The sequence below is a fragment of the Canis aureus genome, chromosome 2 (genome assembly GCF_053574225.1).
Source record: "Canis aureus isolate CA01 chromosome 2, VMU_Caureus_v.1.0, whole genome shotgun sequence".
NCBI classification, from domain to species: domain Eukaryota; kingdom Metazoa; phylum Chordata; class Mammalia; order Carnivora; family Canidae; genus Canis; species Canis aureus.
This window is the reverse complement of record NC_135612.1, coordinates 39,876,747-39,903,281: the sequence shown is the minus strand read 5'-3', so window position 1 is coordinate 39,903,281 and position 26,535 is coordinate 39,876,747. Positions and strand designations below refer to the sequence as shown.

Below are 26,535 nucleotides of genomic sequence, written 5' to 3'. Positions count from 1 at the left end.
TTGTTTTGTTTTGTGGTTTAAGTTGATAGGATTGGCAAGGCATAATAATATAGATTAAATCGATTTAATATGCTGGTCAAGAGCCTAACTAATCACCTTTTTAATGTCTCATTCTCTGTTGTCTTCTTGTACTGCATAGGTCTCCCTTGTGATAAATCAGACTAATAAGGCTGTTTGGCTTTAACAGAGAAGTGAGCTATTATATTGCCGTTTCTTGGGAAGGCATTGAATTAGTTGAGATGTGTGCTTTCTAATCTTCCAGCAAAGAAACATACTCATTTTGATTGGAATGCCTAGAACAGTTGTTTTAGCATTTTTAGTTTTTCCCTTATCCAAAGAAAATAAATTTCTCTTTTTGTACTTCTCTTGAAGCTTGTATATTAAGACCTTAATGTATTAGATCACTTACCAACAGTAGAATAAACATTTTTTATAATTAACTGTAAAACAAAATAATCTTCTTAAATACTGTTTGTTTCCCTAAAACAAAGTTAATAATAGATATTTGAAGTTTCAAAGGAGATTTGGTGAATGTGGTTTGAAATACCTTAGCAGTTTATTCTGATTAGGAGTGAAGAAAGGAAAACAAAGAGATAAAATACCTAATGAAAAAATGTAACTCCTAATCCCTTCTCTCTGAAGATGATCATTGTTAACATTTTGTCTCCTTTTAGCCTTCCTGTTACTACTCATGTTTAAGCATAATTAGGATAACAATATATAAGCTGTTTCATAACCTGTTTTTTCCTCCTTAACGTTAATCTCCTTGTTTGATTAACATTGTTTTACAAAATAGAAAACTCTGAGGTCATTAAAATCATATGGAGGATGATAAACTGCTTCATACCAAAGAAAGTGTTATCACAGTACTTGCTTGTTGTCAGATTACTTTTCCTTTGCACTGATAGGAAAGAGATTAAAAAGGCAGTGGAGCAATGCTACTGGTTAAAGTGGATCAAGAAAAGATGAGCTTAGAGCTATGCAAGCAGTTCTCATTTTTAATAAGTCAGCTAAGATTGGACAAACTGGCAATTATTGCAGATATTTTTATCACGTATATTTCAGTAGGACTCTCAATGTTTAGCAGAATTACTCGTATCATCATTGCTTTACATTAATGGAGGAATTTTCTTTTTTTTAATACTTTAAATCCTGGTCAGTTTCTGTGAAAAAACAGAACAGCTTTGTTTCTAGCAGAAGTCCCATTAAAGGGAGGTTTTGCTGCATTTGATTGGAAGATTGAAACAAAACCTTGGTAAGGTTGGTAGTTTTTATCTATGGGAGTGAACAGAGAGATCCTTTCTCTCCCTGTCCTATTCATCTGGCAGGAAAGTTAATCTAGTTGCTTTGAATTTAGGGAAGCAGACTTTCTTTATAGGGATTCATTTTCTAAAGTGGTATTAATCTTTGATTAAAGATGCTGTGGGAAAGGAGAAATGGGTCCATGACACCTTGATGGGAATATTCTCACAATGCTAATGACAGTGTAATAGAAAACGGATCTCACTTGTGAAATTGGCATTTATAACAGTGGGTAATCCGTGATGTTCTGAGAATATTATATTCAGCATTCTCCCCTTCTACCCTGCCTTTTGTTAATTCTGGAAAGGCCTTAAAAAAATTTTTTTTGTTTGTAAATATATTTTTAATAGCGCCAGTTCCATGAAATGATAATAGTAAAAGAGACTGAATTACTTAGGCCTCCAAGAGCAATTAACCCAATTTCTAAGAAATTTTTTTCTGAATTTTTTAGTGTCAGTGCCTTAGATAGGATAGTAACTTACTTCCCTCTCTCATAAGACGTTCTTGACAGGAGGCAAACCTGAACTACACAGTGGTTTGAGTAATCCCTGAATTGGAGCTGATGTTTCAACTCTATGATGATTCTTGGGGTATTTTGTAGTTGCTTGTTTTTCTTTTTCTTTCTTTCTTTTTTCTTTTTTTACATTAGCATTAAGTCATTTTTTTAATTTAAATTCAGTTTTCCAGCATACAGTATAACACCCAGTGCTCATCATATCACTTTCCCTCCTTAATGCGCATCACTAGGTTACCCCATTCTCCCACCCACCTCCCCTGCTGTTTTTTGTTTATTTGTTTGTTTTGCATGTGTGTGCATGATACATAAATTAGAAAAACTTTTTTTCCTTAGGGTTATAAACAAAGCTTGAGAAGATAGTTTGTAGCAAAACTGAAACTAAGTGGAGCAGTAGTGTTTAATTGTGTGATTTTTAAAGCACCAATGTCCAAATCTATGTAATGGTCTTATCTGGTTTCCTGTAACATGTATATTTACAATTACGGAGTTCAGAGGTATTTGACTTTTCCTTCCTTTGTACAACGTAAGGAATGCTTTTTAAAATGTTTTGTGTGTCATCAGATATTTTAAAATAGAACTATTTCAACTTTCATTCTTTTTCTATCTGATGTTAAGTATAAAGTTACAGAATTAGCTGCCATGAATGAATATAGAGCAGCATTTGTGCAGATTAAGTTAAAAACAAAGGAAGTTCCTGCGTGTAGTTTCCTGTCTATTACAACAAAAATAAAAGAAACAAAAAAGCCTTCCATAATTATTTCAGAATATCAAATACTAATAGTATGTATGTTGAGATTCCAGTGTGCAAATTGCTGGATGTTCTCACTTTATTAATGACATTTTCTTAAAAGATAATTTGTTTTTCTTTTCCTTTATCAGAACACAGCAATGGAGGAAACAGCTATATGGGAACAACACACAGTGACGCTTCACAGGGTAAGCTTCTGTTGCAGTAAATAATCTGTGTATAACTCAGGATACTGGCAGCTTTTGAAAACAATAGAGAAAAGCCAGATGTCAGGAAGTCAGAAGAAAGGGAAAAAACTTTTCTATATTCCTTTGTTTAAAATTAGAGTTGCAATAAATTCTTTATTAAGGTTAAAAGTGAACATGATTACTTTTTCGTATGTCCTTTTGGTGGTGGTTAGCTTTTTTTTTTTTATTCCTGATGTAAGAAATTACAAAAATTTTTAAAAATTTGAGCCATCAGATAAAAGACATTGTATGATGGTATAAATTATAAACTGCTTCAGCCTTTCTGATTAGGTGTGCTTGTATTGTAGGCTTGGGGTTTAAAATCAAACCAAGTCGTGTGAGTAATAAAATCCTAAAAGATATTCTTGATTTGAAATACGTAGACCCAAGCTATTGCTTATGCAATTACAGGTGGACAGAGAGCAAATAACAGTAAGCAATAAGAGTAAGAGCTCTCTCTGAAGTGAGACTGTCCTGAATATGAATTCTAGTGCTGCCTCCTTTCCTTTAGAAATGGGCAAGTGATCTAACCCTATGCTAAAGCCTGGGTTTTTACAGACTTAAAATGGGACTAATGGCAGCTCTTCATGCTTAACCTGAAGTGAGCACCTCCCATAACTCTCCCCTATTCTGCCTTTGAAGAGAGCTAACTCTTCTGATTACTCTTGCCCTTAAAGAATGAATAGAGGAAATTAGATAATTTGGGGGGAGGGGGGGAGGCAAAGGGAGAAGGAGAGAGAGAATCTTTTTTAAGATTTTTTTTATTTATTTGAGAGAGTGAAAAAGAGAGAGAATAGGCACAGTGGGAAGGGGAGAACTCGCATGCTCCCCACTGAACAGGGAGCCCAACGTGGGGCTCAGTCCCAGGACCCAGAGATCACAACCTGAGCTGAAGGCACAACTGAGCCACCCAGGCACCTCAGGAGACAGAGAATCTTAAGTAGGATCCATACTTAGTGCAGAGCCGGGCACAGGGCTCCATCCCACAACCCTGAGATTGTGACCTGAGCCAAATCAGGAGTCAGCTGCTTAACCAACTGAGCCCCACCAGGTGCCTCAAGATCAGAGATTAAATACTTCATAGTACTGTTTCTACCAACTGTGTCCATTGTTAGGAAAATGGCAAGGTGTAGGTAAATCATATTCCTGAACTCTGCCCCTGATTATTTTGTGAATGTTTGAATCTGCTGCACATAATAGATAATGGGTAAATTAATTATTAAAAAACAGTGATTTCAAGGATCTCTGAGTGGCTCAGCAGTTTAGTGCCTGCCTTCGTCCCAGGGTGTGATCTCGGAGTCCCGGGATTGAGTCTCACATCAGGTTCCCTGCATGGAGCCTGCTTCTCCCTCTGCCTGTGTCTCTGACACTAGCGTGTGCTTGCTCTCTCTCTCTCTCTCTCATGAATAAACAAATCAACTCTTTAAAAAAATAAAAAAACACAGTGATTTCAGATAGTTGACTTTTTTATGCCTCCCTAAATGGTAAAAGAAATCATTAAGTAATAATGTCCTTAACTTTTAATTTTTAAGGCTAAAATATGGACAATTCTGAAATGTGCTAATAGATAGCAAAATATTTAAATCAGATTAAACATGTTGTAAAATAGCTTCATACCTTGTAATTATTAGATTGTTGTGATGTAATTTGGTATTGTGTATGTCACCACATTACATTTATTTTAATACCTTTATTGCTTTTGTTGGTATAATTTGCATATAGGAAATTTGTCCTTAGTGTACAGTTCTGAGTTTGATAAATTGACATAGTCTTGTAACCACCAGCACAACCAAAATATCGAACTGTCCTATCACCTGAAATTTTCTCTTGTACCCATTTGTAGTCAACTTCGTTCCCTCACTCTAGCACTTGGAAGTCACTGATGTGTTTTATGTTCTCTACTTTACCTTTTTCATAGGGTCATATAAGTGAACTCATATAGTGTGTGTGTGTGTATTTATACAACCCCCCCCCCACATGCATGCACTATATGTGTATATATGTAGCCTTTTTAGATTGGCTTCTTTACTCTTAGCTATTTAAGATTTCTCTAGGATGTTGCTTGCATCAGTAGTTTATGTTGCTGTTATTTTTAGGTCCTTCTTATTGCTTGAGTACCATTCCATTGTATGAATGTAGAATAATTTGGGTTGTTTGCAGTTTTTGGTGATTATAAATAATTCTCTAGTGTATAGATTTTTGCATGAACTTAACTTTTCATTTCTCCTGGTTAAATACTTAGGAGTGGACTTGGTCTGGGTCTTAGGGTAAGTTAATGTTTAACTTTGTAAGAAACCGCCAAACTGTCCATACCATTTTGCATCTCCATTAATAGTGTATAAGACTCTTTTGCTTTGGTATCCTTATCAACACCGAAATTATCGGGGGGGAGGGTTCCTGCCCTAATTTTAGCCATTCTAATAGGTGTGTAGTCCTTGTGATTTTGCTTTGCAATTCTTTGAAGGCTGATGATAATGTATACCTGTGTGCTTTTCATCCATGTATCTTCTTTGGTAAAATATATTTAAATCTTTTGCCCACTTTTAATTGTGTTGTTGGTTTTCTTTTTATTGAGGTTTGTTGTTTTTTTTTTTTTTTTTTTTAAGTTGTGGTAAAATACATATGAAATTACTATCTGTTCAAGTCCTTTGCCATTTTTTAAATTGGGTTGTTTTTAGTTATTGAGTTTTAGGGATTCTTTATATGTTCTGAATATTGACCACTTAGCAGATATATGACTTGTAAATATTTTTTGTCATTTTGTGGATGGCCTTTTCATTCTGTTGATTGTGTCCTTTGGTGCACAATCATTGTTACTGTGTTTGAGAATTCTTTATATATTCAAGATACAGATTCTTTATCAGGTATTGCTTTACAAATATTTTCCCCTGCCTGGAGCTTGCTTTTTTCCTTCTCTTGAGAGTGTCTTTTGCGGAGAAGTGTCAAATTTTGATAAAGTCCACTTTGTTAGTTTTTCCTTTTATCAATCATGCTTTTGAGATGTCTTTGCCAAGCCCGAGGTCTCAGGTTTTTTTCTGGATGTTTTATTTGAGTTAAATTGTGTATATGTTATGAGTTGTGGGGGCAGAAAATTTTTTTTTTTTAATATGGATGTCTACAAAATTTTGAGCAACCATTAGTAAAAGGATTATCCTTTCTTCATTAAATGTTTTCTACTTTGGTCAAAAATAGGTCTTTCCCTAGTCTGTTTTGTTGCTCTAAGTGTCCCTTCTGCCAGTTATTTCTGTCTTTGTTACTGCAGTTTTATTTTAAAAGAGAAATCAGGTAGTGTGAATCCTCCAGATTTCTTTTTTTTTTTTTAATTGTTTTGACCATTTTAGTTCTCTTGTGTTTCTACATAAATTTTAGAATAGGTTTATCAAATAAAATCTGAGGTTTTTATTGGGATTGCATCTACAGAGTAATTCAGGGAGAATTGACAGCAATATTGAATCAAACTTTGAATGTGATGTGTCTTCCTCTTCTTTTATTTTCTTAGTACTGTTTTGTAGTTTTATTTCTTCTTTTTGATCTATATACAGTTCATTTCTTTCTTGTGCCTTATTGCACCTGCTGTGTTGTTGAATAGGAATGGTGAGCAGACATCCTTTCCTTATTCCTATTTATTTATTTATATGAGAGAGAGAGAGAGAGAGAGAGAGAGAGAGAGCACGTATGCACGAGCAGAGGGGGAGAGAAAAGCAGGCTTCCCGAGGAGCAGGGAGCCCAGTGCAGGGCTTGATGCTAGACTCAGTCTCGGGACCCTGGCATCATGACCTGAGCCAAAGGCAGACACTTAACTGAGCCACCTAGGCACCCCAAAAGAAGACACTTAAATTAACTAGAGTTTCTCTTTTCTACTATTTTGCTTGCTTTTGTTAGGATTTTAAGCATAGGGCGCAGTGCTAAGTGCTTTTGCTAATTATCGTTATCTCATTAGCTTAGGTAAAGTTGGGAAAGATCTTGAATATTGAGAAAACAGTCCAATTTTCTGAATGTGCAAGAAGTGTCCTACCAACTCATGGTAGATGTAATAGGCAACTCTGAGTTTTCTATTTAGAAGATTAGTGTAAGTTTTGTTCTGTAGCTGGCTTCTTGTGCTTTAGTTTTCTTTTTTCATGGAAAGGTACCAGCTTAGGAAAATGTCATCAGAAGATACATAGAGATGAGTATATAATTCATAAATCTTTGGTTATTAAACATGTTAACTGTTGTGCTGGGAACATAGACCTGTGTTGCTTCTGGGCCTCATCAAAGAGACTGTGACAGAATAGAAGTTCTCAAAGACCGTCCCTCTAGGAATTGTTGTTGTTGTTGTTGTTGTTTTTCAGGAATTGTTTTTTTTTTTTTTTTTTTGAAGGTTTTTAAAAATAGCACTGTCAGTACAAGTTGAGAGACGTATGCCAAAGCATAATTCAGTTGACTTCATTCACTGAGGCTGCAGAACAGTACTTTCAAATATATCAGTCTTTTGGTGTTCCAAGTTGATCCAGAATAAAATTTAGACTATTAAGAGCATTATCAGAAAAATTTGCTGTGACAAGCGGATGATAAACATTTTACATCTTGCAGATCATAAATTTGTCACAACTACTCAACTCTGCAGTTGTATTGCAGAAGCTACCACAGACAATAGGTAGACAGATAGGTATGACTGTGTTCCACTAAAACTTTACTTATTTGGCTTGAAGGCCATAGTTTGCTGACCGCGAATCTAGAGCAGTGGCTCCCTGGGCTTATTGTAAAGAGAAATCAAGTAAGTCATCCCCCAACTAACAGAGATTCTGATTCATTTGGTTTGGAATGGGGCCCCTAATATGTGATTTTAAAATGTTCTAGTTTGAAATAGAGGGCCATGGCCTCTGGCATCACGTTTTTAAGAAACATTGACAGAAGAATGGAGAAAGTCATTCTCCTTGGGGTGAGCTGGTGGGCTTTTGGCAGTAGTAAAAAGTAAAGGTGATAATTTGAGGCTATATTCTTTTGGCAGAACCTTGGAGTATTGCCAAATAAAAGCCAAATCATAGTCTTTGACATCTGGTAGTCAGTGATAAAAAAGGATAGAAGTAGCTTCTTTTAAAAGAAGAAAATTCCTGTAGATTAAAACTAACATTTTTCTCCTGTTTATTGTCAAGAATAATATGGTATGCTTTTGAATTGCCTCATTCTTCTATTTGCATTCTCAGAGGAAGCTTTCTTCACTTGAGAATACTAGAAGCCATTGAAATCCTATTATTCCTCAAGGCTAAGTAATTTTTTGGTGCTCCACGGTATGATAAGCACTATTGTAGTCCTTGGAATTAGAGAATAAAAACAGCCAGAACTCTTTTCTTCATGGATTCTGGTCTCCCTATTGGTCCTCAGTGACAGATGAATATATTCCTCAGGTTGTTGTCTACCCCACCTTCTACTGCATTATAATTTTCCTAAGGATAGGAAATCTTAATTTTATATCCCCTTGATGTTTAGTACTTGGTTATGCCCAATAAAATATAATTATGTAGAAGGCCAGTCTATTCAGCAAGGTCACTCTTAGGAGGTCTGTCATAGCAGCATTGTCCAATACCAGTACAATACAAAAGCAAACCACATATGTAATGTAAAATTTTTTAGTCTTTACATTAAAAAATATATAATACAGGTGAAGCTAATTTTATAATCTTATTTAACTTAATATGTTTAAAATACCGTTCTCTGTATGTACTCAATATTCAAAAATTGATATATTTTTTCATACTGAGTCTTACAAAACCAATGTACCTTTTATAATTTCAGCATATTTCAGTTAATACTAGCCACATTTTAAATGCTCAGTCATCATGTGTCTAATGGCTATCATATTGGCAGGTGCAGGTCTGTAGCTTGAGATGATAGTTCAGAAGGTCCTATGTTCCATCCTTCTTGCCACTGTGACACAATCCCACTTTCTTTAGTTTCAGATATGCTTTCTTAGAACGTGAATATACATTTTTATAATCCTTTGAGAAATGAAGTAAATTCTCAGGAATTTAAAAGAATGAGTTGGTCATATTTTTTTTATTTTCTGAAAAAGCATTGTAAAAAAGATTAAATGAGTATATACTACACAATTAAAGGGTGAAAGTTGAATGCAAGGAACCTAGTTAGGAGATAGTCTGAGGGTGAACAGTCAAATGTTTCAGCTAGGGAGGTGATGGAATAAGAAGTAAACTTGGAAGAAGGTGCCAAGACAATAAAGTAGGGGAAGGTAGTCTTTGTAAGTAATGTTGCTGGAACATCACCCAGCAAAAGAGTGAATTTGGATTTCTACTTCACATCAGGTGCAAAATTAACTTAAAATGGAGCATAGACTTAAATGTTTAAGGGTTAAAACTATAAAATTCTTAGAAGAAAATTCTTGAAGTAAATCTTTGTGACCTTGACTTAGGCAGTGGTTTCTTAGATATGATGTTAACACAAACAACAAAAGAGAAAGAAAACAGATAAATTGGACCACATCATAGTGAAAAGCTTGTATTCCAAAGGACACCCTAAAGAAAGTGAAAGGGTAACCCACAGAATGGAAGAAAATATTTGCAAATATATATCTGATAAGGGACTTCTATCCAGAATATTTAAAACCTCTTATTAACAACAATAAAAAGGCAAATAATTCAATTGAAAATGGACAAAGGATTTGAGTTGACATTTCTCTAAAGAAGATACAGAAATATCCAATTAATTCATGAAAAGATGCTTAATATCATTAGCCATCAGGGAAATACATGTTAAAAGTCACAGTGAGATACCCTAGCAACCCACTAGAATGGCTGTTATCACTGGCAGACTGTAACAAGTGTTAGCAAGGATGTGGATATTGGCTGGTAGAAATGTAAAATGGGGTAGCCATGATGGGAAACAAGGAGTTCCTCAAAAGTTAAGTATAGACTTACCATGTGACCCAACAATTCCACTGCTAGGTATACACCTAACAGAAATGGAAAAAAATTTTCACACAATAACTTTTACATGAGTGTTCATAGCAGCATTACTCATAATAGGAAGTAGAAATAAGCTCTAATTGTCCACCACCTGATGAATAATGAATAGGCAAAATATGGAGTATATCCATAGAAGAGAATATTATTTAGTAATAAAAAGAAATGTACTACAATATGGATAAATGTTTAAAACATTTCACTAACATTTACTAACATTTGAAGCCAGTCAGAGGACCATATGTTGTATGATTCCATGTATATGAAATAGTTAGAACAGGTGAATAGACAGAAAGTAGACTAGTGGTCACTTAGGATTGGGGGTCATTAAGGGATGATGGCTGAAGAGCAAGGGATTTCTTTTTAGGGTGATGAAAATACTACTAAATTGTTTATGGTGATGGTTGTACATCTGTGAATATACAAAAACATTTAATTGTACAGTTTAAAGAGTGAATTTTATGATATGTGAATTATATCTCATTCAACCTGTTCCAAGAAGGGGAGGGGGAACCCCCTACATATCTGTTGAGTAGTACCAAACTGGTATAAGATATAATGTAAGCATTTACACTGAAGTAAGCATGTAAGCTAAGGTAGGCTTGTTTTAGATGGTTGGAAACCATTGTTTATCTTGATAGAGTGCACTATGAATGTTTTGAACTATTTAATGTTCTGTGAAGTAAATGTTAATAACCACACAGAATGAGTGTCAGGTCTATCTACTCAAATACTGCAAAAGAGCTATAACTTGAACCCAGGTCGTTGGACTCTGCATATAATGCTTTTTCCATTTGTATGTCAAATTAATTTTAAATTTAAAAAATGTTTATGGAATATAATTTCTGAAACTCAGAACTTATATAATTATATTACATAAACTTCCTTCACATGCAATAAACAAAATTGGTAAGTTTGGTAAGGAAGGAGCCAAAGTTTGGGTCTTGTCCTCCCCCCCCCCCCCCCCCCCCCCCCCATTGTAGAACATAGGTAGTGAGGTCAGTTTTGTGGAGAAAGTGACAGTTTTGGAGAATAGCAATTGGTGGTGTCCTATAAGAAGCTGGGAAAAAGAAAATAGAATAGGAATTAGAAATGCAAGCTACAAATTAGCAATCAGAACTGTAAGTGAGGCAGAGTGTAAGAATAAGTGGGGACACATATACAATTTGAATAGCCAGCAGACTGTTTAAGGATACAGAGATAAAAAGGAACCAGTCTGACATTCAAGATAATTTGAATAATGTTCTGGGAAACTACCAAGATAATGTAGAAAAATTGTAGGGGTCTTGTGACTTCTGATCTAGTTTGGGTTTACCACTAATTTTGAATAGGCAAGTGTATCAGAGTTAATAAAATCCTAATATTGTTTATTCAAGTCAGGGAACTCAAGTCCACAGAGGTCCAACATAAGTCATAATTTGAAAGTGGTAGAGGCACACATAGGATCCTAGGCCTCTGCTTTCATTTGTAAAAAGGAAGTTGAATCAGATGATTGCTGAGGATCCATTTGGTTTTAAAATTCAGTGATCCCAGGGTCCATTGCAAAAACAAACAGCTGGAATAAGTACCATAGGATGTTGAGTGTTGATAGGAGGAATTAAATGAAGAGGAAAATTATGATTGGTGAAAAAAGTTAGGATTAAGGTGGCTGATTTGTAAAAATGTTGCATATGGAAAACCAGGATTAAAAATAGAAAGCAATCAGGAGAAGAAATAGAAGGCAACTAGGGAAAATCTGTAAGTAGAGAATTGAGCATCTTTGAAAGAATAGGAAGAATGAGAGGTTATCCAGATATTTCTGCAACTGAATCAACTTTTAGGAATGACTTTTTTCCTTTTTTTTTTTTTTTTTTTTAAGGAATCAGAAATGCTTTAACACATGGAGTGGGCAAACACAGGAATGGGCAAACTTTTCTAAAAAGGATCAGATAGTAAATTGGTTCAGCTTTATGGGACATAGATAGGGTCTCCTTATCTATGTTGCAATTACTCAAGGCAATTGAGTAATTCATTTTCAATTGAATTATTTGCCTTTTTATTGTTGTTAATAAGAGGTTTTAAACATTTTTTAAATTTAAAATTAATTTGTCATAATGGTATGTAAAGGAATGGCCGTGGCTAGTGTCCAGTAAAACTGGACAAATAACTGGACAGATCTCAGGCCATAAATTCTGTTTCCCTACCAGGCAAAGACATAAACATTTAAGTTCTTGCTGCTCGTGGCTATTCATGGTCTCAAAAGGATAAAATATGGTGAAAGTAAGATTCTTTGATGCTCTTCCGCTCAAAAGCTATAACTACATATGTGTGTGCACATACAAATAAATGAGACCATATTATACTGCTTTAAATCACCTCCTCCACCATCATAAATTTTTTTTAAAAAACCCATTATCTTGGACATTTTCTCATGTATATATATAAAAGTCAACTATCTTTTGGAACACTTACCAATGTTTAATTTACATTTCTTTAGAAAGTACCTCAGGAAGGCAACCATGTTAGTCTTTTTAGTAAGTCTAGTACTGATCATACCAGTTGTCTAGAATAGTAATAATTCTGCCACTATCAATTTTAATTGCTGGAAACAATACTAAAATTTTTATGCATGCTATACTGCTCCTCTCCCCATTAAAAAAAATTTTTATTTATGTATTCATGAGACACAGAGAGAGAAAGGCAGAGACACAGGCAGAGGGAGAAGCAAGGCTCCACACAGGGAGCCTGATGTGGGACTCCATCCCGGGTCCCCAGGATCATGCCGTGGGCTGAAGGTGGTGCTAAACCGCTGAGCCTCCTCTCCACATTTTGAAGCATGGTTTTTTTACTCTATCTAAATCATATTGGTATCACATAATTTGATCCTTTCACTCTTTAACCTAATTTAATCTTAGTATTATAAGTAAGTACATATTTAGTGTTTATCACCAGTCCTGTGTTTCTTGTCATTTTGATTGTCAGAAAGTCATTCTCCATTAGACTCTTTAAGAAGAGATCATGAAAATAATATTCTCTGGTTTTGCATGTTTATTGGCTTATCTTTGCCTTTTATACTTGAAGGTCTCTTCTACTGGATATAAAATCCTTGGCTTACTGTTTTGAGTATTTTAACTATTTTATTTTTTGCATAACATGTTGCTATCCCAAGTGTGATGGTAATCTAAGTTTCTTTGTAAGTTTTGAGATCTTTTTACCTAGATACCAAAGAACCTTTTTCCTTAAATCTAGTCATTTTATTGGAGCCAATTTTGGTGTTGGTGTCTCTGAATTGATACTCTCAGATAACTCATATCTATAGTGATATGTATCCTTTGGGTGTGTAGTTTCAATTAAAAAATAATAAAGTTTTGTTTTCATTTTTGTTTTTTTTTACAGTTTTTACTGTTCTTTCCCCTTGTTTTAGTTTTTTAGAGACTCTTGCTATATATATGTTGTATCTCTATTTCCTGTCTCCCAATATTTGTAATTTTTCTCTGACATCTTTTAAAAAAAAAAACCCTAGGTATCATTTCTTCGTTTTTAAAAAGATTTCTCCTTTCACTTTCTTTCATAGTATTATTTATTAGTCTTATGATCCTGTCAAAAATGACCTTTTAAAATTTATGATTAGCTCTTGAACTCTGTCAACTCATTTTTGAGTTTTTCTAATTCTTATTTATGTTCTTTCATGTCTTACATATTTTCTTATGCCTTCTAGTTTGTTTTGTAATAATAGTTTTGATCCTTTTTTTTTCTTTGAGCACTCATTCTGGCATGCTTCCATTTTCTATAGGAATATTATTTTGCTACTCACTATATTTTTAGTAATTTTGTAAGGGATTTTATCCTGTTATTTTCTTTGCTCATTTTATGTAAAATTAGTGAGTTTTTTAGAAATTGGCTTCATTTTCCTGTGTGTGTGTGTGTGTGTGTGTGTATGTACACGTACATGCGTGTATGTCTGCCAAAAAACATAACTGCTGCGTTCGGACATTTGCTTTTTGCACACTTTTATCTGGACCTTCTCTTTTGTCTCTGTTGTTCCTGTCCCACCAAATTTTGATTTCCACTGCCAACAATTTCTCCATATTGTGTGGCCCTATCCTAGAAAGACCTTGAAAGATCAGTGTTGAGAATTCCTATGGGTTACTCTGCTCCAGCTGGTTAAGGCTCTACTGCCAGGCTCCTTGCTCTCACCCACTATTGGAAGCAGGCGAAATGCCCCCCAATTTCAGCTGCTGCTCTCAAATTGACCTGCCATTCTTTCCAGTGAATACCTATCGGTTACTTGGGGGTTCCTCAGATCTTGGACGCTGTATGTATGGCTTTTCTTCCATAGAAGTGTTGGGGACACCCAAGTCTCATAGTTGCTCCTCCCTGACTGCTTGTGTTTTGTACTGTGAGGGGATACATTGGTTACTGGGATTTGTTTTAAAGTCCATGGGTGTTTTGTTTATTGTGTAGTTGCCCTGCTTGTTTTTACTTGAGAATTTTGGAAGGTTCAAAATTTGTGGTACTACCATGGGCGTTAATTTTTCCAGAAATCTGAGCTTCTAGTGCTCAAGTTAGTGCTTGTTTAAAAAAAAAAAACAAAAAACAAACAAACAAAAAAACAACTTTCTATAAATGGGAACTTAACTATTGTTAACAAACCACTCTGTGTTAGGCTCTTGCAGAGTTATACTTAGCTGGAATATGTCGATGAGTATGTGCATTCCTCCTTGATTGGGACACCTGGGTGGCTCAATGGTTGAGCATCCACCTTTGGCTCAAGGTGTGATCCCAGAGCCGCGGGAAGCCTGCTTCTCCCTCTGCCTATGTCTGCCTCTCTCTCTCTCTCTCTGTATGTCTTGTGAATTAAAAAAAAAAAAAAAAAAAGTTGGGCCTTGATACCCGGGTTACTTACAGTGCCATGTGTTAGGGAGCAGAAGTGTGTACCTCTTCTACAGTGGAAAAGTAGAGTGGTTTTATGAATGAGATGACATTAAACTTGGATTTTGAAGAATGAGCTGAAGCTTGCAAGACTGATGAGGTTCTAAAGAATGTAGAGAGGAGATGCAAAAGCATAGCATTTGCTAATGCTTGGCATGCTTAAGCAGGGATCCGTATCAGCGTGTTTAGAGCAAATACTAGAGTGCTGGGAAGCAAGTTGTCTTTGTATTTCACGATGCTTCATTCTAAGAAATTTGGACCTATGGGCAGTGGAACGACAGGATCAGGTAATCAGGTTTGTTTTAGAATGATAACCTTTCAAACATTGGAGGGAGGGTAAATTGTAACCTGGTGGAGGTAAGAAATCTATTGAGAAGGCCAAATACGATAATGGTGAAGGTAGAAGGAAAGGGAAGTGTAGAATAGTTGAAACCTTTGAAATTTTTTATTGCCACCCAGTTCACAAACCATTTAAGGCTGAGGTGGTCAGCACCTGCTGCTCATTAGAATCACTTTTTAAAAAGTGCCTACTATCTATCTCCCCTCTCCCAGTTTTATTTAATCGGTATGAGGTGGGGGTTATACATCAGCAAGCATGTTTGAAACTTCCCAAGTGATTCTCATCCCCAGCTTGATTTGGGGGAATCACAGACTTCTGGGTAGTCATTAAATGAACTGTAGCAAGCACTGATCCAGGATTTACATGCCTTATTAAGTGCCAGAGCTGCATAGAAGCAGTGGTCCAAGCCAGATTTTCGACCCTGACTCACTGTAGCCAAAAACTACACTTAGATTTTTTCACAAGTAAATCTTGAGGAAAATATCTTATCTCTTTCTTATTGAAAGTTCCTGACATTTTCAGCATTTCTTTATATTTTTGTGTTATTTTAAAATTTTTAAATAAAAGAATTACCAAGCAAGATGCAAATGAACAACATAAAAGTATATAGAATAAAAGATTAGTCTGCGTCTCCTCCAACGAAGGAAGGAAAAAAGCAAAAGAATAATCCCCCCTCTTAACACCACTCACCCCCCCCCCCCATAGGTATTCCTTGGGCATTAGATTTTTCCCAGTATTTGCAATCAACAAACAGTCTTCAAGGAATAGCTGTGTATGTATTTTCATATTGTTGGAGATGTATATGTATCTTCAGGGAACATTCTTAGAATCTGGTTTGCTCTGTCAAAAGATTATTTTTTTGTGGGCAGCGGTTTAGCGCCGCCTTCAGCCCAGGGCGTGATCCTGGAGACCCGGGATGGAGTCCCATGTCGGGCTCCCTGCGTGGAACTTTCTTCTTCTGCCTGTGTGTCTGCCTCTCTCTGTGTCTCTCATGAGTAAATAAATAAAATCTTTAAAAAAAAAAAAAAAAGATTAGTTTTTTGTGATTTTTTTCAAGTATTAAGAAATTCCTGAAGAATATTATAGAGTTTACATATCCATCAGCATTGTGTTTCTCTACAGCCTTCTCAACAAAATAGTTGTCATACTTTGTTTTACCATTCACTGCATGGTGTTAGTTTGTAGTTCTCATTACTTGAGTTTTAACATCTTAATATATTTTTTGCAAATGATGTATTTCATTGTTTTTTGTTATTATTGTTTTTGTGCTTTCTTCCCTCTCTTACCTATTTTTTAGTAGCTCCTAATATCAGTGTTTTCAAAAGATGGTCTGAGGACCCTAAAAGGTCTCTGAAATCCTTTTAGGCTCTAGGGAAAATTATTTTTATAACGGTATGAAAATCTTGTCTTTCTCACTATATTGATATTTGCAATAAAGATCCAGAAGCAGCGGTGGATAAAATTGGCCACCACAGCCCAAATCAAGGCAGTGGCACCAAACCTTACTAATAGTGCCACACACTCAAGAGTTTAAAGAACAATTCTGTGTTTGTTTCAGAATGATTTGAAGCAGTAAAATGATTAGTTTTAGTTTTATGGCATCTCAGCTTTTGAGTATAGTTTTATTTATTTATTTATATTTTTTAAAATTTTTATTTATTTATGATAGAGAGAGAGAGAGGCAGAGACACAGGCAGAGGGAGAAGCAGGCTCCATGCACCGGGAGCCTGATGTGGGATTCGATCCTGGGTCTCCAGGATCGCGCCCTGGGCCAAAGGCAGGCGCCAAACCGCTGCGCCACCCAGGGATCCCTGAGTATAGTTTTAAAATTATGCACTGAAATGGGAAATATGCATAAGGTACTTAATACTGAAGTAGTTGTGTGATTGTTTGAATTGGAAACAATTTGTGTGTATGTCTGTGTATACAACATACTTTTACTTGAAGGAATGTATGATTATCCAGACTTGAATATTTGACAGACATTTTTCTCGAATGAGTACCTGATGCTTCAGAAAACAATTCTGATGTATTTCATTATTTGCCAATAAAGAAAATTGAATTTAAAACAAAAACTAAACCCTTGGACAGCTTTTACCTACTACCATGAGCCAGTAGCTTTTCAGTACTTAGCAGATTTTGATGAGATTGGTGATATTAATATATTATTTTTATCTTATTTTTATTTCATTTCATTTATTTGAAAGAGAGTACTCAAGCATGAGCAGGGATAGGGGCAGAGGGACAAGCAGACACTGTGCCGAGCTTAGAGCCTCATGGGGGGGTTCAGTTCCAGGACCCTGAGATCATGACCTGAGCCAAAGTTAGACATTTGACTGAGCCACCTAAGCACCCCAATATACAATTAAAAAATATATATACAGTGAAATGTGTCACCATTGGAACGATTTGCCTAAGTATTTTTCGAATGATTAAGGCATGCTGTTATAAAACCATGATAGACAGAATATCCATTGAAAGTGCAAAGCTGGCCAATGGATATTTATGTAACAATACCAAAGTCCATTGATACATCTTAGATTATACATTGCAACTGTTAAGAAACTCACACCAAGTTTTGGTGTAAATGAAATTTGGATATCCATAATCACCTAAAAGGGCTACTAAAATAACTTCCCTTTTTTAACTGCATATGTGTGTGAAGCTGGATTTTCTTCATGTACTTTAATAAAAAGCAGCTATTTTAAGAGATTGAACATACCTTCTTGAACTTTATTTACTAGTGACTATTGAATTTTGTCAAATGCCTTTTTAAGGTCTGTGGATAGAATCATAGAATTTTTTTCCTTTAGATTTAATAATAGGATACCAGTGAATTTCCTTGCATTCCTGTAATAAATCCCTTTATCATGAGTATTTGCAGGAAGTTGCCCTCTGCTCCTTTTTTTGCTTTAATACTTTTTGTATAGAGATATTTAAATCATTTTGGACTTTAATATTTGGAGTGGAACTCTGTCTTTATGGACAGTCACTATCATTTAGATGTCAATAATATAATTGTTTTATAAAAACTTTACAAACTTTCCTTCATTTTTAGCATCTGGAGCAATTTATGGAGCTTTGAGGCTACCTGGGCAATGATGATTTGGTAGAATTCTCCTATGAAATCATCTGTGGCTGGTGCTTTCTTTGTGGGATGTTTTTCTCTATTTCGTGTCCAGAAATTGCTTTGTTTAAATTGTGTTTTTAATTTCTGATAGAGTCAGTATTTCCCTAGGGAAATTACCTAGTTCTAGGTTTTCAAATGTATTTAAACTTGTTACGTAGTTTCTTGTATTTCCTGTTGATTTGCTAACATTTGGTTCTTTTTCATCATTTATTTTTTTAGTTTTAGGCCTCTTCCTAATTTTTGAAATGGGTATTGTCTGTCTTTGAGTTATATTAAGGGAATGATTTTGTGTAGTGATTTATTCTTGAAGTATTATTTTGGGAGGATATAAAGGTAGATTCATACAGATGCCATTGTTTTTGGCTACTCAGATGTTTTCCTATTTTTTTCAACATAACCTTTTGTTTACATGGACTTTATTGCAATATAATTCATATACCATGCAATTTGCCCTTTAAAGCATACAATTCAGTGGTTCTTAGTATATTTACATACTTGTATGACCATCACCAGTCATAAATATTTTCATTACCCTAAAAAGAAATACTGTACCATAAGCTATTACTCCCTAGTCTCTCCATCCTAGTCTCTCCATCCTTTTCCACTCCTTGCTTTAGACAACTGCCACTTTATAGATTTGCCTGTCTTTATAAATTTGTCTTTTCTGAACATTGCTTATAAATAGAATATTTATATTCTATAAGACCACTATATGTGGTCTTTTGTGATTGGCTTCTCTTGTAGCATGTGTTAGTGCTGTTTCATTTCTTTTTATTGCAAATAATATTCCATTGTATAGATATACCACATTTTTGTTTTTCCATTCATCAGTTGATGGACATTTGGGTTGTTTTCCCTTTCTTGGCTATTATAAATGATGCACATTTGGGTTTAAGTCTTTGTGTGGACATATGTTTTCATTTTGAGGGGTGTATATACCTACAAGAAGAATTACTGGTGTTTATTTTTAAGAAGTTTTTCTATTTTCTTTTGCTACTTTAGTAGGCTTCAGGGTAGGAGGGGAGGTCATGACATTTACCTAGTCTGCGGTGAATGTGATCTCCTCTGTTGTGGACTGGACAGACTATATCATCAGATGGTTTGGATAGTAGTGCGTAGTATAATACAATTTATATGAAAACACACTTGTCTGCTTTAGTGATTCTGGAACACTAGGAAAATATTTTATGTTTCTTTAGACTACTCTGAATACTATACTTCATTTCCTTTCAAGGGAATGGTGTAGATTTTTTTGAGATTAGGTCATTTTTTAATAACTTGGAAATATTTTGCATTTTTCTTGTATTGGTCTGCCCTTTGTCATCGTGATTAAGATTTTCAGCTCATTTAGAGGTATATTGTTTGTTATTTTATTTAATTAATGTATTTTAAAAGTTTTGATATGGTTCTGCTTTCTGTTATATGCGTTGTGCATATAAGACATTATTATAATGTACTACTTCTAAAGAGACTTTTATCATAATTGAAGGTAGTTGAAATAACATATTTGATTTTAGTAGCTATTGATATTTTATTATACAAAACGGCACCAGATGTTTATGGCACTAGATGTTTAAGTGTTCATTCTATAAATTAGTTGTCACTGTTTGTGATGATCACACTAATGCACTGCCAGTACCTTCAGGAGCCCTTCTGATAATCAAAAATAAATGCAGAATTTCAGTGTTCAGAATTTTTAAATATATTTTAGTACTTAAAAAGCATTCATGTAGTTAGCAATTTTTAATATTTTTGTATGTCCTGCATTTAATTTATTAGAGCATTCATTCCCATACTAGGATAGATCATTTCAGTATGTATCCACACAAGCAAGTGTTTGGATCACAGATGTAATAAGATTGTAATTTTTATATTTAAGCTTTTTTAGATTGTAGAGTACGATATAATGAACAATTATTTTTTGTAATAGCAGTGTTTTTCTGTAATTATTACTTTAGGCACCTGGATTTGGATTTGGAATTGCAATATCTGGTGGAAGAGATAACCCTCATTTTCAGAGTGGAGAAACTTCCATAGTAATTTCAGATGTGCTGAAAGGGGGACCTGCTGAAGGACAGCTACAGTAAGCACATTTCTTCTTTTGGGTGCCTGTGTTACGAGCACTATTCCTATCCTCAGTCACTGGCATACTGTTTAGTGACTTCTTCAACGTACATTTATACTTCTGTTTATCATAAATGAAAAGCCTAGTATCCCTTACCTTAAGTAGGTGGTCACTGTAAAAATAAAGATAGTGAAGAGAAAACTTGTTCAGTTTAAGATGGAATTTAGCCTTCAGGAACCTCTCACCCTTAATCTTGTCCTTATTGTTCAGTTAAGGTAAGCAAGATAGAGGCAAAATATATACTAGCTAGCAAAAAAGTGAGTGTATAGTTAGAGGCATTGAAAGAAAACTGGAAGGAGAAATGCTTTATCTTTTAAAAAGGGAGTAATATTTTCCAGCCATGTAGTATAATATCATTTAATGCCCTCTAATTGTACCACCAAAAATCATTTTTTGTATTGTGGTACCTGTTCACTCTTTTGTAAGAACATTGTATTAATGATATAAAAATATTAATGGCCTGTGGTCAGTTACTAAACATAGGAGATCGGAAAGTAAATTGTTTGACATTATTGTATCATTGTTCTGAAAACAAATAGATTAACTAGTGTATAATTAAAATACTTTTATGGAAGTACTCATTGTGAAAATATATTCACAAACTTGTTTGTATGTTTTTTCTAACTTATTTTGGTGACCTTTTTTTACTTAGGGAAAATGACCGAGTTGCAATGGTTAATGGAGTTTCAATGGATAATGTTGAACATGCGTTTGCTGTTCAGCAACTAAGGAAAAGTGGGAAGAATGCAAAAATTGTAAGTATCTTTTACCTTTAATTTAATAAAACTATCAACCTTATGGTTGATATGTTTCTGGTTTTTGAATTCATCTTAACGCTTTAAGAAAATGAAAACTGGATCAGTAGTTCTAAAGTTAGCTTACAGGTGGTATGTTTTATCACTGTGTATATATTTTCTCAAAGTTTAGATACGAGGATTTATTTTATTTTTTTGAAGGGGAAAGGAAGGGTGATTAAATGGTCACCTCTTTATGACTTAATGTTTCCTTTTCTTTTAAGTACTTATTAGACTGAAACTTGACATGTAGTCCATTTGAAGTATTTATTAGCCCTGTTTTCTGTTACAGGGTTTGTTTAGTGGGCAAGTTTTACATTGTCCCTTAAACATATACATCAATAACCACTTTCCTTGTTACTGTGATACAGTTTGAGGAGAAAGTGGTAAGATTTTCTTTATAGGGTTGTTTGGGGTGCATTTTAATGTTACTGTTTTAGTACATAGCTGAAATCTGTCCTCTATTTCATTATTTCTCTTAAGAAGTCTATTTTTTTTAATAAGTAAAGGGAAAGAAATTCAGTTAACTCTTGATAACTGGCCTCAAATCACAAGTAAAACTAAACAAATGTGGCACAGGGATGCCTGGGTGGCTCAGCAGTTGAGTGTCTGTCTTTGGCTCAGGGCATGATCCTGGGGTTCCAGGATTGGGTCTGCTTTGGGCTCCCTCTGGGGAGCCTGCTTCTCCCTCTCCCTGTATCTCTGCCTCTCTGTCTCTCATGAGTAAATAAATAAAATATTTTTTTAAAATAAATAAAATCTTAAAAAAATAAACAAATATAAAAAAAAAAATAAATAAATAAACAAATATGGCACAGAATGGATTTAATGTAAAAGTCCTATGTAAAATTATGTCCACATTTTGGAACATGTCTGCTACTTCTTAACCCACTTTATCCCCCCCGCACCCCTCCTTTCTGCCCCTCTAGCCTCTGAAAGGACTGATTAAGACACTGCTTTGTGGCCTTAATTCAGATATAAAGAGCAGGAACAAGAGGCTGCATAGGCAGCTAGGTCCTTTGCCCTGCCTTGTCTATTGAGAACTTTTCTACTTTCTAGCAGACACTCAGAACCACGGTGGACACAATGGAGAGGGAGGGAGAGGGGCTGGAGTGAGGGGAGGAGCCTGCATTGTGTTTTGACCTTGGTGGTTGGGTGAGAGCTAGTAGGTGTATTCCCTGAGATTTTGCGCCCCACAGTTGCGAGGTCCTTTTCCCTTGTGTAGGCTGCTTGCCATATGGTTTATTTCTACACCAGTGTTCTTGCTGGTGGGTGAGAGCTCTTTCAGATTGCGGTAGGTCTGTGTTGAGTTATTGCATTCCAGATGACCAACATCTTTTTCTTTTTAATTTTATTTTAAAAAATTAATAAAGATTTTAAATAAAATCTTTATTTATTTGAGACACACACACACACACACACACACACACACAAAGCCCAAGCAGGGGGAACAGTGGGAGTGAGGGAGAAGCAGACAGACTCCTTGCTGAGCAGGGAGCCCAACCTGAGACTTGATCCCAGGACTCTGGGATCATGACCTGAGCTGAAGACAGGTGCTTAACCAATGGTGGTTCATTGGAACCACCACCCAGGTGCTCCAACATTTTCTTTTGAGTATATATTTTCACAACTTCATTATAACCATATTTTTACAACTATAATGTTATTTTTATTTTTTAATTTTTTTAAAAAATTATTTATTTATTCATGAGAGACAGAGAGAGAGAGAGGCAGAGACACAGGCAGAGGGAGAAGCAGGCTCCATGCAGGGAGTCCGATGCGGGACCCAATCCTGGGACTCCAGGATTACGCACTGGGCCAAAGGCAGGCGCTAAACCGCTGAGCCACCCAGGGATCCCCTATCATGTTATTTTTATTTTTTTAAAATTTTTATTTATTTATGATAGTCACAGAGAGAGAGAGAGAGAGGCAGAGACACAGGCAGAGGGAGAAGCAGGCTCCATGCACCGGGAGCCCGATGTGGGATTCGATCCTGGGTCTCCAGGATCGCGCCCTGGGCCAAAGGCAGGCGCCAAACCGCTGCGCCACCCAGGGATCCCCTCATGTTATTTTTAAATCACAGTTCATACACATGCTGGCTAGTGGGTGGTAGAGTTTTTAAACAATTTTTAGAGCATGAGATTGTAGTGTTAATGGAAGCAAATTGCTGATTTTTATAATTGCCGATCTTAAAATTGAGTAAGTTTTAGCATTAGTACCTTAGCTGCTGATCCTGAGCATTGTTATTATTATTCAGTGTCTTTCAGTTGCTCATTTCAAAGTGAGCATCTTAGGTAAATTGAGTTTTTTCTCCCTGTTCTGAGATTGTGAGCTTTGCCTCTAACCCCAACTTTTTAAGCTGAAATGTTGAGCTGTTTTGTTTGCCATGCAAAATATTCAGCATACATACACCACATTGAAAATGCATCTAAGAAAGATGTATTCCAACACCCTAGACTTCTCTCCATAGAAATTATTTTATTTTAAAGATTTTATTTATTTATTCATAGACACAGAGAGAGAGGCAGAGACACAGGCAGAGGGAGAAGCAGGCTCCATGCAGGGAGCCCGATGTGGGACTCGATCCCGGGTCTCCAGGATCACACCCCAGGGTGCAGGTGGTGCCAAACTGCTGCGCCACCGAGGCTGCCCTAGAAATTATTTTATAAGTAGGTCCAAAACCTGTAATGTATTTGAAATAGAAGAAGGATTTAGGGCAGCTCAAGGATGGATTTTGCTCTGACCATACTTAGAGCTACATGAGTTGGAAAGGTGGAACTCAGGAAGATTGAGCAAGTATTTTTGCCCTATAGGGAGAGGCTAGAGGGGGATTAGGTAGAAGAGTGTTTTAATCAGCAAAGAGCTGTTCATTTCTACATTTGAAGTGACTGGATCATGGTCAAGTTTATCATTGCCATATGACTTCTAGAATAAAACTCCAGTGTCTTAGACTGTGGTCTTCAAGGTATCTTTTAACTCTTAATTCATCCCTAGCCATAACCAGAACCTCAAGGTCATTATATACATTGTTTTTGCTTGTTTAGTTTAGTTTTTTTTTTTTTTTTCTTTCAGTTCTGAATAAGTAGCTCCTCTTCCTCCCATTCCCAATCTACCAGTCTCTTTTCTTCCCTATGCTCTTATGTTGGGGTATTCGGTTGTTTATATGATTATCTTTCCATAAGCTAAGAGCTTGTTGGGTAGTAAGCAAATAAATTATTTCTTTTTTGTTGAACTTAAATGTTAGAACTCTTTTAATAGTATAACTACCACAAGTAGGCTTAAATTTGCTTTAACAACAAGTGAAGGGAAGTTAGAAATAGTTTATGACACAGCGAGCATGTAAATTTTTACTAAAAATATTAGTAAATTTTTACTGAAATCCTGAATATCCTAAAAAAGTATTATGAAGTAAATGATTTGGCAGAAACTCTTCTTAGAAATGACATCTGTGAGCACTTCAGTGTATCTCCACATGGCCTTTTATTGTCATGCTTACCTAGCCCATTTATTGATGGGCATTTCAGTTCCAGTTTCCACAAATAATAAAAAAAAAAATTACTGTGTTGAAGATTATTGTGTTTCTATTTATTCAGTTACTGTTTAGGAATAACTTCTTAGTGGCTTTTTAGTTAGAAGGCATTAATGACTTTATATATATATTGCCACTGCTCTTCGGAAAGCCAGTAGGGTATTGAGAGTCCAATTTTATCAACGATGTTTAAATCTTTGCCAAACAGACTGAACATAGTATTTCAAATGAAATATTTTACAATATGAGTTTGATCATCTCATAGTGTATATATTGCCTATTTATGTTTCTTTTTTGCTTATTCCTTTGCATTTCTGTGTTGATGATTATTGTATTAGAGTATTGTATGTATTAGGATTGTTAGCCTTCTGTCATATATACTACATATTTTGTCTGTTTGCTTTGTGAGTGTAAGTTGTTTATGGTGATTGAGGAAGGTTGTTTTTGTATGATTTTAACATTGAAATGCTTTCATTTTTTATGTTATGTCTGTCAGATGTTCACTCGATTGGTTCTGCCTTTGGTGTCAGGCTTACAAAAGTCTTTACCTTATCAGAGTTATAAAAGCATATATCCTATATTTTATTCTAATATTTGTCATAGTATTTTGTTTTATTTTATTTGAATCTTTAATTCATCTAAGATTTGAAGTTGGCATTCCCCCCCAAATTTCTCTTCCAAAATTTTCAGTGTTAAAATCAAGCATAATTGTCAAACATGCTAAATATCTTCTTGTAGGTTTATAGCCATTAACTATAATACACATAGAGAATTATAATAGGATTGAATATTTTTCAATAAGTTAAACACTTACTGGTTGCAAATATTTCATTATATTGAGTATAATTAAATGCATGGCAAGGATCTTCTCCAAGGATCTTGAATCTTAATAGGATAGATGAGTATACACAGTCATAACCATAGTACACATCTGAGATTGAAAGTAATTTTTAAGTACAGTAAATTTCCAAAGAGATGGCAGGTACTCTTGCAGAAGACATGGAAAGCTCCCAGTCCTCATCTAGTCACTTTCTTTTTGTTTGTATATTGCTAGGGAGGAATTAAAGATTTAAAGTAATACTGCAAACATATTGCAGTGCAGTATGCAGGAGGTTGAAATAGAGGTGAGACTAAAATGCAGAGTCCATTAAGAATGCTTTACAATAAATGTTACTTGTAAGGGCCTGAGCTTTGGGGCACAGAGGGTAGAAAGATAGGCAGTCTTCTCTCAGTTCATAACAGGGCATTAGCTGGCTGTCCTTTTCATATGTTGATGTCTTGCTTCTTCCTCAGCTTCAAGTGTTGTTTCCTAGGAAAGGACTTCTGTGATCACTCTTGTAGAAGCAAACAACAAGCAGTATTGAATGTGGAGCAGCCATTTGAAGAAAATTAGTCACGAAGGGAGGATATAGGATAACTTGGAAATGAGTAGCAAGACAGAGGAATAGAAGATTAATTAGCAGATTAGTAATAGGCAGAAGACTAATTTGAGGGAGAGATTAAAGTTTTAAGTACCTTGAGGGATATTATTGATGAAGAGGGTCTTGGAGGTCATATGGGAGGATTCCATTCATACAGGAAGAAGATCAACTTGGTCTTTGAGCCCTGAAGGAAGGAAAACTAAATAAATGAGATACTGAAAAAATGTAGGAGTATAGGGAAAGTAAAGTGGCATTGATCTCTGTGAGTCTGGCTCAGTGATTGGGATCTTGGAGAATGGTTTTGGAATACCTGTGTTAGCAAATTCCTTAGAGAGGCAGGAGGTACAGGAAAGGATTACTGAACAAGTAAAATGAATTTATGGAGGACCTACTCAGCATGTGTGGAAATGTAGCCATCTGAAGGTAAAGATAATACAGGACTGGAGTTTGTTGTGGCAGGTGATTGAGGTGTCAGGAGAAGATGATTTAGGGCAGCCCGGGTGGCTCAGTGGTTTAGTGCCGCCTTTGGCCCAGG

At 35.4% G+C, this 26,535-nt stretch overlaps 1 protein-coding gene across 17 annotated transcripts in view; it reads left to right on the top strand.

Annotated features, from left to right (window-relative positions):
- TJP1 (tight junction protein 1) overlaps positions 1 to 26,535 on the top strand; it is a 249,173-nt gene that overhangs the window by 162,714 nt on the left and 59,924 nt on the right. For all 17 annotated transcript variants that reach the window (XM_077869194.1, XM_077869182.1, XM_077869278.1 and 14 more), the window contains 3 exons: positions 2,699 to 2,755; positions 20,090 to 20,214; positions 20,909 to 21,011. In XM_077869194.1, the coding sequence (XP_077725320.1) occupies positions 2,699 to 2,755; positions 20,090 to 20,214; positions 20,909 to 21,011 (285 nt within the window). The remainder of the gene's footprint in view (positions 1 to 2,698; positions 2,756 to 20,089; positions 20,215 to 20,908; positions 21,012 to 26,535) is intronic.